The 21,039-nt window shown below is 39.8% G+C and overlaps 1 protein-coding gene across 1 annotated transcript in view; it reads left to right on the top strand.

Moving 5' to 3' along the window:
- The window catches only part of SYNPO (synaptopodin), an 83,988-nt gene that overhangs the window by 21,240 nt on the left and 41,709 nt on the right, over positions 1–21,039 (top strand). Inside the window, exon 2 of the mRNA XM_026685087.2 lies at positions 2,410–2,914. Coding sequence (XP_026540872.2) covers positions 2,497–2,914 — 418 coding nt within the window. The 5' untranslated portion in view covers positions 2,410–2,496. The remainder of the gene's footprint in view (positions 1–2,409; positions 2,915–21,039) is intronic.

Below are 21,039 nucleotides of genomic sequence, written 5' to 3'. Positions count from 1 at the left end.
AAAAGATTAGAGGTCAAATATGCTCAGAAAAATTGTCAATTAGCCAAAAGTTAGCTAAAATTATTGATAAATTACTGGTTGTTATGATAACACCACTACCCTACCCTATTTTTTCCCATGCATATATTACATAAGGCCATCACGTGATTTCTATCCACACTAGTAAAAGCCCAACTTAATTTGTATAACATTTAGAAGATTGCTTTAGAAGAAGCTTTTAGAAGATTGTGGTTATTTTAACTTTTTAGTCGTGTCTGACTCTTTATAAGAGCAAGTGCTCTCCATGCTACCATGTCAAACGCAGCTTCTTTCAGTTGTTGGGTGTATCAGCTTTGATGGTATCAAACCAGCGAGTTCTTTGCTTGCCCCTTCTTCTTGATCCACCAACATCATTGCCTTCTCCAATGAATTAGCAGACATGATATGACCAAAGTAAATCAAAGCAGCTTTCATAAGATACCTAGGATTTTTAATCATTAACTTTCCTTGTTTGCAGCACTGGCTTTATTAGCTTTGTGTTTTTTTTTTAATCTCCTGCTAGAGTGACTTGGCACAATTTATCAGGTCAGTCCCATATTTTTTTTTCTGGCATCTAAACTTCTTTGAATACAAACTCAGTGATGTGAATTGTCAAAGAAACAGAAGGAGCTCCCAGTTAAGTGAAATTAAAGCTGCTAATTTAGAATCTATGGAATTTAGCATTAAACATGAGTCATCAATAGAGGTCCTTTGAGTACTTTATCAATTTTTCTTCTTCTTAGAAAAATTTCACAAGTCTTGGAGAAGCAGAGTTAGACATTTTCTCTCCAATTTGCAGTAAAAGAATGTTACCACTGCATTACTACAGATATTGATTTGAATTCTGTCCTATGCTCACTTTATCTTTCTTACTACATCCATTACTTGTTATATCTTACAATATCTGCTAAAGACATTGGAATTTCTATTCCCCAAATTAATAGAAGATACCTGATTGGTTTAGTCTGCAGTCTAAAGAAGACAACCTTGGCAACTTTAAGATGTGTGGCTGGGGAATTGTGAGAATCAAAGTCCACACATCTTAATGTTGCCAAGGTTGAGTAACACTGACCTCAAGGAACTTGACAACTCCCACATGATATAGTTTGGTGCCACACTTATTCAAAAGGCAATATCATTCTATATAAACTTAACATGTGATGCAAGTCTACAAAGCTCTTACTACATGTACAGCGTAGCTATTTTGCAAAAGAGAGAGGAGAGTTTAGTTAAAACATACCCTTAACATGAATGTTCTTCATTTTTGTCTTTTAGTGGACACAGTAAAAGATCCAGGGTATTTCCTGTCCTGTTCAGCAAAATACCATAGACAGAATATAATCCAAACTGCTTTAGGCATATTCTCCCTCACCTCTGTCCCTAGTGGAAAAATTGACAAGTCATATAGGCATTCCATTCTTATATTGCTGTTCTTCTGCACCAAATCTTGAAGTAGTTGGAATATAACAAGCTAAATGCTATCACTGAGAAAGTGCTAACCTAGCTGATTATAGAACATTAGGTAATAATATTCTAAGCTTCTATAACTATGACAAATCTGAGATATCAAATCTTTGAATCCTTTCTTTTCTAATCAGTTATTGTGAAATGAATGTATGTGTATATTTATATTTGTAAATATAATGTAATGACTTAGATTGAGACTAAATTAGTCATGCTTTAGCTTTACTGAAATAGCTTCCATCTGGAAGATGGAAAACACTGCAGTACAGTGAAGGATATACAAATTTCATAACTCGCAAATAGAACCATGGGTGGTTTCTCCTACTAAAAAGTTGACACTGATTTCAACCATCTGAATTGATTGAGATTATTTTAATTAGGAGTTCATTTCCCTGAGAACAATCAACCATGATTAATTTAAGCCCTATTGTTCTTTAGGGCTTATGGGGGAGGAATGGATGTGAAAAAGGAAAATCAGCAAAATTTTCCTTAATGCAAAATCACCTGCTAATATAAGATATTACTTTAAATTCATAGATTGAATAACTATGTAAAATAATGTAGACACATCTTTTGTTATTAATAAGATGGGAGAGGTATCTGTGTGTCTGTGTATTAAACAGTATTTTTTAAAAAACTTTTTTTCTTATAAAATGCATTTATTTGGAAACTATCTTAAACCTAAACATGACAAGGAAAGTTCTATCAGAATCTCTCCTTTGTTCCTCTGAACAATTTAAATGCTGCAAAGGAATGAAAGTCTGTTTTCCATCACTTTAATTCCACAATTCCTTTTTAAAAGAAGAAATGCATCATGTGTTCTTGGTGCCATCTTACTCTGTCCCTGCATTTAAGAAATGCTTTGTGGTCAGGCTTGTCAAAGGCTTATTGGACTGAAGGATATAATTTGCTTTTCTGCCTTCCCAGGCAATACCCGAGAAGAGTTGAAAGAGAATTTCTTCTGATGAAGAATAAGCTCTGCCAAGCACTGAATATTACCCAGTAAGAGACAAAATGCTAAAAACAACCCTACGGCCCTCCTGTCTCCAACCTCAGCCCAACTGTGCAGGCCCCAGCAGAGTTGACCCAAATCCTCACATTATTAAGAATTCCAAGGCTGACCCTGCAGAAGGCAAAAGCTGTTTGGCAAGGCTGCAAGGAACGGGAAATGATAGTAGCCATGGAGAGCAGGAAAGGAAAGAGTCAGCCAGAGAAAACCTCCAGAAGGAACCTTGGAGAGCTAATGGGAATGTCCTCCCCCACAAAAGCAATGACAAGAGGCCGTGGTCCAATGAGAAAGGAGACTCGCCGTGGCCTGTTTCTGATGGGATGGATTCTGGGATTAACAACAGGGACCATCAAAGTCAAGAATGGAAAGTGGTGAAAGTGAAACGAGTTCTGCTTTCTCTGGCTGATGAACCTAGGAAAGCAAGTAAGTATGAGCTCACTTTTTAATCATTTAATCCCGCTTCACCTGCAAGAAGAGAGATAAGATAAACATTTGCTGATCAGTAATCAGTAAAAGTGCAGCCTAAAGAGGCAAGGATATTAGAGGCAGGTCTAAGATATGTAGCCCTTTTTTCTCTCCATCCATGCATTCTTGGCAGGTGCTGGAAAAAAAACTGTCCCTCAATTTCTGTTGTTGTTATTGTTGTTGTTGTTATTATTATCCCTCCCTGTTCCTCAATACCTTTATTAAGAAAAAAACTAGCCCTCAGTTCCATTGGAGTCAATGAGACTTTCTTGAACCCATCTGCAAAGGTAGTTTGGCAGACAAATTAAGCTGATCTCTTCAGTATCATTTTCTATCATTAGCTAATCGTTATGAAACCTTTGCCACTAATTTGTAAGTTCTTGCCACTTTCAATGCAGCTTCAAATCAAAAGGACTCTCCTTTCTTGGGGAGAAGGCAAGTATTGGGTTGTTTGGACTTTAATAGGTTAAATAACAATTACATTTTTTTTTAAAAAAAAAGTCCCCACAGGATTTACTGGAAGTGAATTCTATAATATGACTGAAAATACAGACAAGTGACTAGTGTTGTGAATTTGCATATGGCTGTATTAGAGGGGGAGCGAAGGAAGGACGGGCTGCAGTTTCTAATTCTATCTGGTCAATAATATATCAGGTTTGGCCTGAACATGTTATCAATAGTTCTTGACTTAACAACCATTCAGTGACCGTTCAAAGTTACAGCGGCACTGAAAAAAGTGACTTATGACTGTTTTTCACATAACTGTTGCAGCATACCCACGGTCACATGATCAAAATTAGACTGCTTGGCAACTGGCACAGGGGTGGAATGCAAATATTTTTTACTACCGGTTCTGTGGAGGTAGCTAGGTGGGAGTGGCCATGTGACTGGGTGGGCATGGCTTCTTTTTTTTTCCCCTCGCTACGATCAGCTCTTCCAATGATCAGCTGTGCCGGGACCCCCCTCACTGTCTTACTGCTTCGCCCAGGCTTCCCTGAGGCCCAGGAGGCAAAAAGGGGCATGGGGGGGGGTCACGTAGCACCGCCCCCTGCGCACCCCTTTTTGCCTTCTGGGCCTCAGGGAAGTCCCTGCTGTTTTTTCACTACTGGTTCAGCTGAATGGTAGCATTTTTTACTACAGGTTCGCCTGAACCGGGCCGAACTGGTAGAACACTACCACTAAACTGGCATGTATTAATGACAGTTGCAGTGTCCTGAAGCCAATGGAAAGCCAGATTCACCTAACAACTGTGGCAAGATTGTAAAATGGGGTAAAACTCACTTAATGTCTTGCGTAGCAGTGGAAATTTGGGGCTTGGTTGTGGTCATAAGTTGAGAACTTCCTGTATCAGAAAGAGCTGCTAGTGTTACAAGGAAACAATAGAGTAGCAAATTATGAGATCTCCTGAATATATATATATATGGTTTTATGGAGTGAAATCCACAATATCAAATACATGAATCATTTTCTGGTATCATCTGCAGATAAAAGTGATTATTAAGTTCAGAAGGAAATGAAATGTAGAAAAGTGTGAGTGTGACAAAAAAGGACACAGTGATTATATTATCATCATTGGTTTTTGCTATTATCCAGAAAACTGAAATATAGTTGAATATAAAGTGATTCCAAGATTGCTATTTTGTACCAGCAACTCAAGGCAAATTCTTACACTTTCTCCATAAAATATAGTGTTGCTTACAAATTGTTACTATGTTTTGTATAGCTACATCTTGGCTACTGGAAACCTGTGGTGTGGATAGTAGGCAGAAAGCTAGACATTTGTCTTTAAGGGAGGTAGGTGAAAAATAAAAAAAACATGTTGACCTCACAACAAGGGTTTGGTGTCTTAACATCCTTCATGTTAAGAGGATAAATAACATAAGACTCAGGGTACTATTTTCAATGTGTTGTGTTGTGTACAGTATATGGCATATTTTGGTCACATGTTTCTAAAATGCAGAAATTGAAAGGGGTTCTGAATTACCATGAACATTTGTTTTGTCCTTGGATTGTTAAATTAATATCTGATACTATTAATTTGCCTGTGTAATATGATCTTCAAAGTTAAGTCAAAGTCACCTGGACACCTTATTAGTTTACAAATTAGACCTAGCATGGCTTTTATATGAAGATGTAATTATCTGTTCTTGTGTTGGATGATCCTCCCCAGCTTTCTTTGATTTACTTTTAGAGTACAAAGATATAAACTATTTGCTCAAATGTACCATGGAACTATAGGAGATAGGAGCATTTAATTCCAAGAAAAGAACTACATTCTAAGCCGTAGATACAAAAAAAACCCCAACAACCACACATTTCTGTAGTAGTACTATTAGAACACAACAAGTACAAAAAGCTCTGAACAAAGCCAAAAGCCAACCAAATTGAACGTTTTGTTTCCATGAGCTTTACAACAGCCCATCAGCAAGACCAATGCCACTTGCATAATCCCAATTGTGTTGCTAACAAGTGATACTAAGAGATATAAGGTAAGATATTGAAGGTAAGGCAGGATCCTAATGTAGGGCTCCTGTAATACTCCCCAATGTAGCATGGAAAACCTTAGCAAAGAAAATGGATATTCCACCTCTCAAGGGGTCTTAAAAATGGCCTTAGCTAGTCTAATAGCCATATTCCCATCCCTTCTCTTGAATAAGAAGTGGTTCACACATTGTTGTGAGTGGACTTTAAACCGATCATCGATTAGTGGACTTCCCCAATTGGTAGAATCATTTTAAAGCTGTCATTGGTAACGCTGGGATTACTTTTATTCCGTTTTTCTTTTCTTTCCCTTCTCCTTTGCCTGGTGTTCTCATTAAGTGCTATTGGTATAATACAGTATATAATCTTAACATTTATGCATTTGTTAATTCCCTTTTAAAACTCTAGCTGGAAAGCTGAATGATATTATTAGGGAGTTATGCATTACATGAAAAAAATATTTCTTTTCAGTTGCCTTGAATTTCCCACCCTTGAGTTATAGCTTTTTAAAAACAAAAGGAAAAAAAAACCAGTTTTTCTAGTCATTGTCCATATGTTTTATGTTTTGACCGTTTAGACTATCAGCAAGAAAAGCAGGGAAATCTGCTCCAGGATTCTGGGCGAAGTCTAAGAGTGCAGGTTGGCAGACTTTCTAGAAAAAGTGATCTGTTTTCCAAATTAAACACAACTTGTCCCAAATCTTTTTAAAAAATCAAGTGAAGTCCAAAAACCAGAGCAAAGAGAGACATAGAAATGAGAGACATGTGAAGCAAAATCCTGTAGAATAACTTTGCACAGTCAACATCATTAATGGTAAACACAGATACAGTACAACTCTCAAAAAAGACCTGTAATTGGAGACCATTTAGGTTTTGAAATAAGACAGACTAATTTGGAAATAGATGGGTAATCAAGAAGAGAGAGACGAGTTAAAAGAGCTCCATGGCTACCACTGGATCAGTTCAGGAAATTAGAGCCCAATACACGTAACAGCCACAAATTGTACTAGCTGAGGAATATAGGGGTGTTGGTAGTCTAGTGTTTTGGAGAACTGTTATTTGAATGGCATATCTTCTTGGTGGTAGTGCGCAAAGAAGCTGCAGGACTTTTTTTTTTTTTTTTTAAGGATGAGAATATGATAAAAACCTCAGGAAAAAAAACCAGACATCAATGGATTGGTGATAATATAAAGAGAGGATGACTGTGGGAGATAAAAATAACTCTCCTAGAAGGTGTGTCCTTTACCAGCTGATGGCTGATATTTTGCTCTTCTAAGTTAAGGGAAGCTTATCTTTAAGTTAAGATAAAAATTACTGTTAGGGAGCTGTTTGTATGTTTAAAAAAGGAAACTGCTCCAGATTTGCCATGGACATAATTTTGGTAACCCCTCATCACTTATCAAAAATATCAAAATTGAAAATATCAGACTGATATATCTGGAGAAATGCTATATGATCCATAGGCAATGCAAGATGACAGGTTTTAAAACGGAAGATGGAAAGTGGGTCCTTTGCATGTAGTTTTCCCCAAATAATAAAATTTAACTAAACACGTTCAAGAATTACTATAGATCATTCTTAACAAATGTCACAAAAATACAATTTGTGAGAAACATTTTACATTTCCTGCACGACACCAAGGGTGTGAAACTTAGCTCCTCCCCATAAAGTTTCAGCCCCACTAGGGAGAAAGCTGGAATTTGGTATCCAAATAGTCCAAATCGGGTAAATTCCTTGCAACGTGTGAAAGCGGGACAGCCGTTTGTTTATCAGCCAAAACCCACCACGTGAACTTTCTTGCTTCCTCAGGTCAATACCGCTCCCCCCCCCTTTCAAACGCAGTGTCAATCGGAAGAGGGACGACTTGGCGCTCTGTGTGAAAACCCCGATCGCCGTAAAACGTTGGCGCGGCCGGGCCAGAAGTAGAGGAGGGTGTGCCTCGATTTCCTAACAGCCGAGGCGCGTTTATGGCTTGGCTTGCAAAACGCACGCTCGACTCTCTATCTACCGAGCCTCTGCGAAGGGTAGCGCGGGGTACAAGCGCTCGCGCGTGGACAGGCTCACCGGCCCACCGGCTGGCCGAGGGGGTCCCATTCGGATCCCATCCCGCAGAAGGGAATGCCCGGGCGACTCTCGGATGGGAAAGAAATCCGTCAACGGCGAGCCTGCTGGGTCAAAGGAAACAAATAAATAAATGAAGAAGTGGGGGGGGGGGGAGCGGGAGGAGGAAAAGCGCAGGCAGCCTTCGGTGAGTCAGCCAAGCTGAGCAAGGCGCGCTGGTCCTGCCTCTGTTCTCACCGCTCTTAGGGCGGCTGAGGCAAAACGAAGCCTCCCACTGGCTCGCGCCGGGGCGTCCAAGGAACGCCAGGCTGGGGGTGTTGCTGTCTCTCTCTCTCTCTCTCTCTCACACACACACACACACACACCTCGCACCCCGGGTCCTCAGCTCAGATTTGACAGACGCGGCCAGTTGCTCTGCATAAAGCCGGACGGACACCCGATCCGCTTTTGGAGCAGCCGGGGAGCAGGCAAAAAGAAACCGCGCTGCCGTGCAAACCCCGCAGCAGAGAGGCTGGAGAGGAGAGCAGCTCCCTTGGCGAGAGAGAGAGTGTGTGTGAAGGATCGGAGCCCGACGCTTGCAAAGGGGGTCGAGGATAGAAGCCCACCAGTGGAAAGGGGAGACACACGGTAAGAGGGAAAGAGGGGAGCGGGGGGGTTGGTGCCTGTGGGGCAACAGCCTGGCCAGGAGAGAGAAAGGGCGCGGGGGGGACTGGGCTAAAAACAAAAAGTCCGAGGCGAGTCAGGGCTACCTGTTGCCCCGACAGCCGCCGGCTCTGCGGCGTGTCCTCCCCCCTACTAGCCGAACCCTTCCGGTCTCCCAGCCACGGCGGCTTTTCTTGCTCCCACTTCTGGCGGGGCAAAGCAAGCGACCCGAACTTTGTTGGCGCGGGAAACCTGTCGGCTCGGGATGTTGGCGTCCGCGTCCGTCCGCCCCCTCGCCTGCCCCCACCCTTCCAGAGACAGGAGGAAACGGATAGCCAGAAGCTGAAGGCCGGGCTGGGCTGGGCCGGGCCGGTTTTCCTTGCGGTTTTTCGGGATTATTCTTGGCGGGGTCGCGCCAGGGAAGAAGAGTCGCTCACCTCCTTGAGAGAAGTTGTGAGGGGAGGGCGGGGAATCGAACCAAAGGCAGCGGCGGCTTTCACAAGACCTGGTGAGAGAAAGTGGCTTTCTCTCTCGGGAGAGAAACGGGAACATGGGGCTCTCCTCGCGTGTGGCCTGCGTGGATTTTCAGTGGGGCACCGCAAAGGAACCCCCGCAGGGCAGGAAAATCTCCCCTGCAGCCCCCCACCCCTTGCGGGGCACGCCCATCTCAGACTGTCAGTTCTACCTCGGATTTAAGGTGCCAGAGAAACATGGACCAAGTAGGCTTTTCCCGGACTTCTCTGGACTGGGAGAGGAGATTCATGGCACCTAAATAGAAATAACCCCCTTGTGTGCACGATCCTCTGTGGAACCTGACCCCCCTCTTTAGGAATCAACTCTATCGTGGTTCCCAGTCAGTCATATGACATTCACCAGGTCTTGTGAATGCAGTTTAGGGGGAAGGAACCAGCACAGCTGAGTGTCGTTGAGGGTGCCGCCACCCCAACAAGTGTCTCAAACACCGAGGTTTGCAGCATTTGGTGTCCTTTGTGCGCCTCGTTCTAATTCCATCAGAATATCTTGCCTTGCAAGTCATATCACTGGCCGTATAAGTTAGGGTTGCCCTTGGTCATCCGTGATCTTGCTGCCTCTCCTTCGGTTTGTCATTCAGGGCTACTTTTGCCCTTGTAGTTCAACTTCCCTCTGGCAGAGAAAGACAGGAGCATATGTAGGAAATGTCAGTCAATAAACCTTGATGAATCCATACCCGACGATGCTAGATTCACTTGACCAAAGTATTCTGTGATGCCTAGATCCATTGGAATATTAGAACACCATCAAATTATTTAACTCAGTTTTGACTAGAAAATAAATGTCTAAAAGGAAGGCTATTTGGACCTCTTCTTGCCATGTGTCCTTCCTACACACAGCCACCTATTTTAGCCTAAGGGTACTGCTAACACAAATGTGAGAAATGCAGGTATAATCTTAATAGGCAAGAGCTTGTTGACATCCCTCCCCTCCCTTAGTTATTTGTCTTGTTCCAGAATACTTACTTTCGTCATCACCTTCTGTGCTAAAAAGGTCTGCTTGTCCAGAAAGAAACCCCTTTAGGTAAAAAAAAAACAACTTCCAAGGTGCTCGACTGGCTCACACTGAACTGGGTCTTTTCCCCTCTGACTTTTCCAAGGGCATCAGCCTGCTGTCCCTTCCAGGCCCAGAATATATTCAAGGCAGTCCCAGTGCTGAGCACTGCGAGAAAAGATTGAGAGAGCCTCATTGGTCTTTTCATCGAGAAACTCACAGGAAGATTCTTTAGCCTTAAACTTTCTGTCACCATTTATCCATTTGAAGAAAATCAATCAATCCAACTTATTTTTTTCTGAGGATTTTTATATACCAAACATGAAATCCTCCACATAAAGGGCTGCTTGAAATTCCTGATGTAGCTTTGACAACACAGAATTTGCTCAGAAAATTCACAGCCAGAATGAGAGTCCATTAGAAGGTGACCTTCTGACCAGCATTTGGAAGTCTGAACACAAATTTTAATTGCCCAGCAATAGCAATGAGCAATAGTGATGGATGCTGGAAGTCGTAGTGCAGCAACATCTGGGAGACGACAATGTCCTCTTCCTATTCTAGACTGTGTGCCGCATTGGGAAACTAACAAGAAGAATATGTAAATAATTAGATCCGTGTGGACCACAACATTGAATATTGAATATTTGCTCCAAAAATAAACACAAAAGAGGCTGCAGTCTGCAAAAGTTTTAAAGAGCTGTGGGGGTTTTCTAGCTTTTGTGTATCAGTTTAAAATGACTATTGGATTTGATTCTCAATAGAAACTATCTACAACATGAGGATCTTTGAGCCACCCCTGTAGCTTTCTATAGGTTTCTGAGGCACTTTTGCTCTGCTGCCATTTGGGAATGTTAAGAAACAATTAACTGAATTAATTGTTGAGAGACAATTGACTAAATTAAGTCAAAGAAGACAGAGGCAAAACCTCACAAAACCCAGCAGAATAACAACAGTTTGGAGAAAGGCCTATTGAAAAGTTTAAAAACTTAGTAGGGTTCTTGACAGTCCAAGGAAATGGCACCTGAAATGCCTTTGTCCTAGTATAAATCACATCCACATAAATCGGTGGAAGCTTTAGCAAAATGGAAAACGTTCCTGGTGGGCTTGATTTTCAGTCTTTTGAACTGTTTCCATTTCTATCATTTCCCCAAACCTAGTTGTAGTAGTAGTGAGCATTGAGTACTTATTTGTATCAACTTCCAAGCATGATAAAAGTAGTTCTAAGATAACAAGTCAATACAATCAGATTTATTTTCTCGCCAAAAAGAAAAAAAAAACACCATAGGATAAATGTTTGAGACAAATAGGGTCACAAGGTTTGCTTAGATTAATAGCAGTAGCAATACAGTGTTTTTTACAACCTTCACAGTGTTTTGCAACCTTCTCTAAGTGGTTTCCAGAGTCAGCATATTGCCCCTCAATAATCCGGGTCCTCATTTGACTGACCTCGGAGGGATGGAAGTCTGAGTCAACCTTGAGCCGGTGAGACTACCGAACCACTGGCAGCCAGCAGAATTAGCCTGCAATATTCTATTTTAACCACTGCGCCACAATGGCTCCTGTGGTGTTCTGGCCTGCTTTTTTGGCATTGACGTGAATGTTCCAGTGGAAGATAAAATGTGCTGGTTTCATTGAGTCTATTTTGAGAAATGATAGTACCTCTGAAATTGGAATAGAATGGATAGGGAGGTCACCTGTTCACTGTCTGTGGTAAGCGAAAGCACCCTGTGATCCTGGAACAGGACACAATATATAGTCTCCAAATCATTTTCTACTGCTTTGCAGTAGAATTTTAAATCACACCATGAAATATCAGTGGGACAATTGACCCACATCGGCAGACTGATTTCCTGCCATTTTAAGACAGGAAACATAAAGTTCTGCAATACCACTGATTTGCAAATAATTGTGGATGCCCTTGAAATTCAACACTAATTTTTACCATTCTTTCTTCAACAATTTAACAACAATATATTCAACAGAGTTTTGTTCAGAGCTCCCAAACAGCTTCAATAGACCATTACTTAATACACAAGCTAACCAATAGCTAAACAGAGAGAAAGTAAGCCAGCCATTATCACTGTTGTCTACTTTAAGCTTGCCAGTTGCTAACTTTACTGTGCCTCCTAGCATCCAATGAACTTGTGACATAAGTATCCACAGGGGGAGGGTAAGTGATAAAGGCATCCATCGTGATGCCATAACTCAAATACTAGGATGCAAATATATATGAGTAGGGCTTTCATTCTGATATAAACATGAGAGTATTGTCAATTTTTACATGTTCTTTGGTGCATTCATGTGCAAATTCTCCAGAGTGCAAAATCCTCTGGCTTTTATGGTTCTATTGTGAGAATAGTGTTTTGGAAATATTACCAAAAGCAGAGCAGCCTCCAAAGCAGGGGTGTCAAATTCGCAGCCCATGGGCTGGATGCGTCACATGCTGGCCACGCCCACCCCATTTCAGCAAAGGGGGAAAAAGTCATGATATGTCACAAGACGACAAGGTGAGTTTGACACCCCTGCTCCAAAGCATTCTTTTCATCATGGTACCAACTCAGCAAGACCTGTGACGTACATTAATTATCAAATACAGCCATGCCTCTTAATCTGAGCTATGATTGTGAGTTTACAAGGAGTCAAAGGTGCATTTTAAGGCTACACTTAAGTCATGGTGAGTGAATGCAATATGACTGGGAGGTGTCAGTCCCCAGTCGTCCCACAAGCAGATCAGAATCATTTGGGAGAGACTGTGATCCAGTCTTAGGGTGGGGATGAGTACCATTTAAAGCTGAACATTTCAAATCTCTGCTCTAGTGTGTGTGTGTGTGCTATCAAGTAGATGCTTTGTGCTTGTTCCTCTAGTGACATGAGCACCTGCCTTTTGATCATAGACAAAAAGAAGAGTTGCCATTTTTAAAACAAGATATTTGTTTTATTCGTGTCCTTTTTAAATAAAAAAGTTCTATTCTCTGTGTAGCGTCAAATGGCAGGCTGTGGGGAAATGTTCTTCCGGAGATAATGTCTTCCACAGCATCAAATTTCACAGAATCCTAGCATTCAAAGGGGCTATTTAGACTCTCGGGTTCTCACTCCCTGCTTAGTGTAGGGATCCAGTTTAAAGCATCTCTCTGACTGACAGCTGTCCGGCCTGCTCTTAAAGACTTTCAGTAGAAGGAGAACTCGCCACCATTCTGTGTAATTCGTTCTGAAATGAATTTTCCAAAAGAGGAAATAAAACTCTCCTGTTTAACATTTAACGAATAGCTTCTTTACCTTGTAACATTTTGATAGAAGAAACTACACTTGAAAAAAAAATGCACTGCTTGCTTGGAACAAAATGTTTGGGGGCAAAGTTACTGGTTTTGAGCAACCTGAAACCTTAGGAGCTGACACAGTTATGTAACCACTGATGATCAAGCAGTTGGGCTCTTGCTCACATCTCCTAAACATGGCATAAGCATACCTCTGAACACCTGTTTTATATCGCATAACCTCAGGGCCTTTGCCTTTGTCCCTTCCCAGCAGAGGCAACTTAAAGTCATCTTCAGATGGTCCAGTTTAAAAGTGGTGCTTTCCCACTTCCCCCAATAGCGCAGTCCTGAAAGTGTGCTACTCAGAAGTTCTGACTTAAACCAGGAAAGAGAGCAGGGTTTTCCCAGCATCGTGACGGTGATTGTGCTTCTGTCACAATTGGCACATTATAGATTTTCTGCCACTTCTGCTAACAAGAGTTACTACTAGTTGGACAGTTATTCTTTTTATTACTTTGGTGTGGAGGATAGCAGCACTCCCATTTTGCCTACTCCACAGCCTACATCTGGGTTCTATAAGCCGCGATCACTCTCTACCGACACCTGTAGCCGCATTCATTTAGGGTGGAGTTTTCTTATTACTGATCTCTATTTCACCTTGTTCCTCTGCCCATTCCTGCTAGCCCAATGAGCCTAGCAGGGAGGATAGAAATGGGAGGAAGGAGTGCCCCTGATGTTCCTCACAACAACCCTCTTCTCTTGGCCTCTGACGTATTAGACTAGAGGTCCCCAAATTTGGCCACTTTAAGACTTGTGGACTTCAACTCCCAGAATTGTCCAGCCAGCTATCCACAAGTCTTAATGTGGCCAAGTTTGGGGATCTCAGTATTAGACATCTTGAAAATTAACTAAACCCTTTACACCAGGCATCTTTCTACACTTACTCAATTTCTCCACACACATGAAGAAAACCCATTGGTGGACACTTTCCCACAGGCAGGTGATGTCAGAGGGAGGGGAAATGAAGGAAGGGAATCCACCAATTATAGATTGGTGGGTGCAGTTGTACAACCTTGAATCTGTAAGGATAACACCTCTCATTACAAAAGTAGAACAGGGCTAGGGAAAACTAGCCAGAAATATTTTCACAGACACCTAATCAGAGACTCATTATTAACTAATTGGAAAATACGGGAAAAACACTATTTAAAAATACCAATTTGGATTTCAACAATGGAGGCGATGATTCACCCAAATAATCTGGATATCACTAAAATGATTAAATATAAGGATCTATTGGATACACAAGGAAATTTGAATTTGCGGCAAGAACTTCAAGAGCGGGGACTAAAAATTGATCAGTGGGCATATCTTCAAATTCAAAGATATAAACAGGACAAGAAAGAATTTGGAATTAACAATAAACTCCAGCAATTAGATAAAATTTTATTAGGATCAGGCAAAAAAAAATATAACAAAATTTTATAATTATTTATTAGAAGTAGAATTAGAAGAAGAAATTTTAAAAGGGAACATTATAGCCTGGAGTAGGAATATAGGACGTAGCATCACCATAACAGAATGGGAAAAGGTCTGGGGTAGAAATAATAAAATTACAAAATCAGTAGCATACAAAGAAAACGCCTATAAAATGTTTTATAGATGGCATCTTCCTCCTTCGAGATTAGCGAAGATGCACCCCAATATGAGTCCGAATTGCTGGAAATGCAAAAAAAAAGAGGGAACTTTTTTCCATATGTGGTGGTCCTGTACAGAAGCTCAAAAATATTGGCAGAAAATTAGAAATTGGCTGGAAGAAATGACAAGAGAAAGGATCGAATTCAAACCAGAGTCCTTTCTGTTAGGGATCTTTGATAAACAAATATCAAAAAAAGAGAAATATATAATAAAACACATTTTGACAGTGGCCAGATTGGCTTTTGCACAATGTTAGAAGCAGCCTCATGTTCCATCAGAGGAGATGATCATTCAAAAAATTTCAAGTTGTGCAGAAATGGACAAATTAACTTTGGCATTAAAAAATAAAGACACTTCAATATACTACAACAGCTGGAACTGCTGGTACAAATGGATAGACCAAAGATAGACTTCACACTAAAAGGCAAAAGAGGATAGGATAAATCCATAGTAGTGATACACAGATATATGTAAGGATTAGGTGTGTGTGTATATGGCATAAAATAAGGATAGAAAAGAGGTCTTATAAACTGTTGAAGATGAGAATGTTTTTAATTGTTTTCTATTTTTTTCTTTCTATTTTCTTCTCCCTTCTTTTTCTCTCTTTCATTTATGTATGTGTTGTTGGTTTGTTTTAATTGTAAAATCAATAAAATTTATTTTTTTAAAAAAGTAGAACAGGGCTGCATGATAAGAGAGTGTAAAGCATATTAAACAATTAAATGGATGTTTATGGAGATTCTCAATCATCCAGGTCATGCTTGTCCCAAAGGTCTTTAAGAAAGACATTTGAAAGACCTTAGGAAATCTCCTGCTTGGGCAGGGGGCTAGATTAGAAGACCTCCAAGGTCTGTTCCAACTCTATTCTGATTCTGAAAGTCCAGTTGCCTTTTGAAAAAGCATCTTTGGGACCTTAAATGGTTGTCTGGTTGTGTTGCCTGAATGTCTGGGGTTTACTAGCTGATGGCATCATCTGCAGCCCTACAATACTGTAGTTTCACCCAACCTTTTAAAGAATGAATGGTTTTTAATGATTCATATCTGTTCAGGCTAAGGTAATGTCTTATTTTGTGAGGTTATAGGAACTGACATTGGCCTTGGCCAAATGACAAGAATATTCCCTTGCCAACCCTAGCAATCAATTTCATTCCAATGTTCCACAGATATTGTAATCTTTTCCTTTCTTGGTGATGGAAGGTGTTTCGTGTTGTTTTTTTCCTGTTGCATGATTGTATTTTTTTTTTTTACCCATCTTTGTAGTTCTTGGTTATCTGTTGAATTTCTCGAAGGCATGACTTTCTCAAAAAGCAAAAGGATCATGAAAGTATATGCTTTTTATTCCTATTACTCATTGTTCTGCTTCTATCAGCTGTACTAGTATAGCAGACCAAATAACCACAGGAAGACTAAAACTACTTGTATTGAGGTGGGCTATAATAATAGAATCTTGCAAGCCTAATTGTGCTGTACCTCCTCCCCCACCCCCCCTTCTTATACTCTTGTGAATTAGGGAGGTGTGTGCCTGAGTCACTTCCAAATGCTATCTTGTTGCTTTGGATTTAAAAATGTTTTGGTCTTTTTTGTTCAGTTGTAACAGTGCTTGCATATTTGGGTCAAGTTCTTCTTCCTTGCTCTATAGTTTCCTGCAACCGAGAATAAAAGCAAAGTACCAAAACAGCTAATATTTTGGAGCTATGTACGATTTGAAATTTATTGAACCCAGTCTCTGTAACAAGCGAACTATGACATTTGGGCCTCTCTCTCTCCCTCTCTCTCTCCCTCTCTCTCTCTTTCTTTTCACTCACTCACTCACTCACTCACTCCTCTCCCTCCCTCCCCCCCTCTTTTTCAAGTAAGTCAATGAGCATTCATCTCAATGGAAACAACCTTCATCTGCCCATTGTCAAACTCTATGATATTCAAGATAAAATAAAAGTAGAACATAGGAAAATGTATCCCTTGCCTCAGGGAGAGGGAGAGATAGCAACTATTCAACTGTTGCTAAGGCAAAGAACCAGTGGGTTGTTTTGCCAACCTTCCTCTCACCATTCTCCGCCCCCCACTTTTCATTTCTTATTGTCAGAACTCAAAACATTTCAAAGAAAATGTCATGCTCTCCTCCTCAAGTTTTAGAAGGTGTTATTATTTTATATCAAGTCATTTAAATACATTCCTTGGCAGATTGATGAACTCCTTGCAAGCACGTCAAAAGACAAGATGGATGGGTCTCACCTACAACATGGTTGCATAGCTGTTTCAATCCACACCAACCCACCTAATTTTGTTTGTTTGTTAAGGTGCAGACATTCTGCCATGAGCTCATTCAATCATACTAGATAACATTCTAACACAATAGAGCTAGCCTGAATAAAGCAGTAACTCACACCAGATACAGTCATGTTACTGGAATGGAATTTGGATAACAGTCTTGCCTAGAATTGTCTTCTAAGCACCTCTTATCAAAGGCTTCAATTAATGATCTACTTATATTGCCAGCTCCATTTTTTTCTCCCTTTCAATCTCACAGTATCTGGAATGAAAATAAAGAAGTCCAAATTCAAGACATAGAGAAGCCTGCTTAAACTCCATTTCAGTGCTCCATTTGATTTTATCATGGGAGCAATTGGAAAGTCCCAAAAAGAATTGAGGGAATTTTTTAAAAAAATAGTAGGCACAATATTATAGACATGATTATGTGTTGGGCTTGGTTGGAACTGAGATGATTCACGTTCAAATCTTCCCCTGGCAGAGACAAACCAGTTGAGTTTAGTCTATTCCTATCCCTCATTTAATCTACAGTACTTCATAGGATAATTATTAAGGTAAAATTGGGACAGCAAGGTATGACTACAGCTGTAATCTACAGTATCCCTATATTGTATGCACCTAACCACAACATGAGTGTTCTTAGACAACAAGCTTTTCCTTACCTTGTCTCCATTAATTTGACATTATTTGATCTGTCACTGATGACAGGCTATTACAGTATGTCAGTAGCACCAATTATTAAAGTAGTGTTTTTCCCTCTTATTCTGACACTGCCCAAGAACAGCTTCCAAGTATCTTTGTCTCTTTCATCATGAAGATAAGTCCGATAACCGGCTATGGGTAGGAACAGAAGCATTAGAGCGAGGATAGTGATTGACAATTTCATATCAATATACCAGCCCAAAGATGGATGCATAAGAGTTTAACATAGTTATGAGTAAAAAGTCCTCCGTATACCACTATGAAATCTGGAAGGTATATAAATGTAATTGAAAGTCAATAAACATGCATTATCAAGAATTTCTCAGGAGAAAGGCAGTATGACCATGTTGAAAACAAACTGGTTTGGTAACTCTCAGTAACAATGAAGGATGTACTCTTTAGGAAACAGTTCTCTTGTGTCTGTACAACTCCATCTATGGCTCTTAGCTTTTGTCTTTCACCGGTGGCTTTGACTTCCAAGTGCCATAGTTGATAGTTTACATCAGAGATCACTCATATGGCACCTGTAGGCTTTTAGACATCTGAAAGACTCCTAAATGCCTAGAGATGTTCATAATTATTGTATAGCCTTTTTAAAGGACCAGAAAAAAAAAACACTTGAAATCTCACAAAAGATACCAAACCTCACATGGTTTCAGGATTCTCGTGTGAGAGCTTGCATAATTTCAACAAAGAAAGTTGAAATCATACAAACTTTTGAGGTTGTCAGGCTAGTATGATTTCAATTTCTTTCTCATTAGATTTTGGAAGAAATTACAGGCAAAATCATTGAAATCTCATGAGTTTTCTTTATGAGATTTTAACAATGTTTAAGGATTTTTTTTCCTCAACATCACACAGTAGCACTCAACATCAGATTGTCCACCTTTGGTTCATGGTTATTAATATTTTATTGCATCTGGAAGTTGATCTGGAATGACACATTATATAATTGAAGTTAATAATTAGTAAAGTTAAGTTTGAGGCATGCCTTGATTTACAGGCTAAATAACCAGGAAATTGTCAATACGGGTATGATAGATTTGGCATCTGAGATAACCATTCACATTTCGAAATATATATTTCAAACATGTCATTTTCATTTCTTTATTTTACTTAAAGTACATGGGTGGCACTTGCCTCCTTAACAATTCAAGTCAGCTTATAGAAATATAATAAAATAGCAAATATAATGTTAAAACAAGCTCTTAAACACAGTGTAAACCATACTTTTTACTAATGAATATGTCATGACCATTAAAACAAGGACAAGCTTGGGGTACAAACATATTTTTTGAACTTGTTCTAAAGTGTGATATGGAGGGGGCTTGCCTCATCTCCAGAGACAGTCTGTTCCCCAGTATAGACCTTCACACAGAGAAAACAGAATTAATCATGGATGTCAAGTATACCTGCATTAGAACCACAAAAAGTGGCCCATTGATGTGCTAAAAATGTAAAGAAGGCAAAAATAGATGCTTCTATTAGTATTGTGCTCTACGTCATGTAAGGCTTTCCCCATCACTGGGAGCAATAGAATTTTGGTTCATAAAGCAGTTGGCAACCAGTGAAGTTTTTCAGCATGAACTTTCTGTAAGATCTTCCAACAAACTATGTTTGTTGCCTCATTCTGAGGCAACTGCCATTTTCAAGGACTATAATAAGTGAATATAATTTAACCCTAAGATTGTTAGCAGGTGAATCACTAAAGTCTCTTTTCTTCAGGGATTAGGCTTATTTTAGTAGAATAATCAGGCACATAGTTATATTATATTATACAGGGGTGGAATTCAAGCGGTGTTACTACCGGTTCGGTGACTATGTTTAGCACACGCTTGCGCATTTTGTGTGCACAGGCATCTAAAAAAACCTTAAGCTGTGCCGTCTGGACAGCTGAAAAGCGCTGCGTGCAGGTGCGCAGCATTTGAAAAGCCACTTTTTCCCTGTTTTTTCAACCGCAGCTGTGCCACGCAAAGCAGCTGAGGTTGAAAAAGCAGGAAATAAAGGACAGGTAAGAGCCCGGGTGGGCAGGTGGGCCAAACAGCAGCAAACACAGAACCGGTTCAGTGTTTGCTACTCTTCAGAGCTACCAGTTCTATAGAGCCAGGCAGAACCGGTAGCACCCCACCACTGATATTATATTATGTATTTATTATATTATGTATTGTATATTATGTATTTATTATATTTTATTATTATATAAATTAAGACAGCATTACCAAGAATTGCATGGACTATATTATATAGTCATTGTTCAAACGACTTATACATCTTTCCCCTACTCATTTTACACAGTAAAAACCAGTTCTCTTTTGAGTGGGTTATACAGTTTCCATCTGTTCCTTGATTTGAAAATGGTCTGAACTAGTATTGGGTTGATTATTTTATCTGTTGTAGAGATTAACTTTCACAGTAAGGGTGCAGTTGGGCCATTAGCTGATAAAAGACACTCCTTGCCATTAATGTTAGATGCTGTATAGCTTCAGTGCTGAATCCAGAAGGATCTCAAGTCTACATCCAGCCCCATGTACAACAAGCATTTGTCCTGACTTTTGAAGTCCAGATGCCAGGTTCAGTAAGAAATACGTTTTGCCCAACTGAATAATACTTATCAGTTGATACAGAAACAAGATAATAACTTTTTTAAAAAAATTGTATGGTTTCAAAATTATATTTCAGACAATGATGTTTAAATTGCAGTACTTAAAAATCATTGGGTAAAATCCTTGTTCAATATGATGTAATAAATGCTACATTGGTGGTCTTAGTGAAAATGATTTTTCAGGGAATGATATATTTGATAATATCTGAAGGCTTTGTTCAGTTAAGTGGAAACACTTGTTTACATTACTATTTGAATCCTCATGAAACCTTATATAAAGAGAAAAAATATCATAAATTGTTATTTAGATAATGTGTATAGTACTTCACTCCAGGACACATGGCTGTTGGCTGTTTCCTCATCTTGTTTGCTTTTAAAGGATTCTTCATATAATCCCGCTGTTTACTGGATTTCAGTTATCACCAACTGAACACCATTAGAATAAGTTATTCTTCAAAAGGGTTAGTTGAAGTACAGATTAAGCGAGACATGAAAAGCAGTGTTTTCATATTCTGTTTTCTTGACTTTATCTATACCTTTGTGATTAATTGTGATTAATTATTACTTGTTGGATGGCAGGCTGGATGGATGATAGGCAGATAAGACAGATAAGTAGATGGGTAGATGGGTAGATTTTGTATAGGCACCAAGCTCCATGACAAATCTTGTTGATGTACAATATTAAGAACAAATCAAAACAAATACAGCAAAGAATAATAATTAACATTTAGAATAGCAAAATAAACTTTCCCTGATATAACAACATTCCCATGAGGGATCTCTAAGCCAAGCTAGCTTTCTTGGGGGAAAAGATACTTTAAGAGTTTTTTTAAGTAAGGTAAGGGCAAAGGC

This window comes from Notechis scutatus, chromosome 2 (genome assembly GCF_049901735.1).
Source record: "Notechis scutatus isolate UNSWTSFEM ecotype Mainland chromosome 2, rNotScu1.2, whole genome shotgun sequence".
NCBI lineage: Eukaryota > Metazoa > Chordata > Lepidosauria > Squamata > Elapidae > Notechis > Notechis scutatus.
This window is presented reverse-complemented; position numbering and strand designations above follow the sequence as displayed.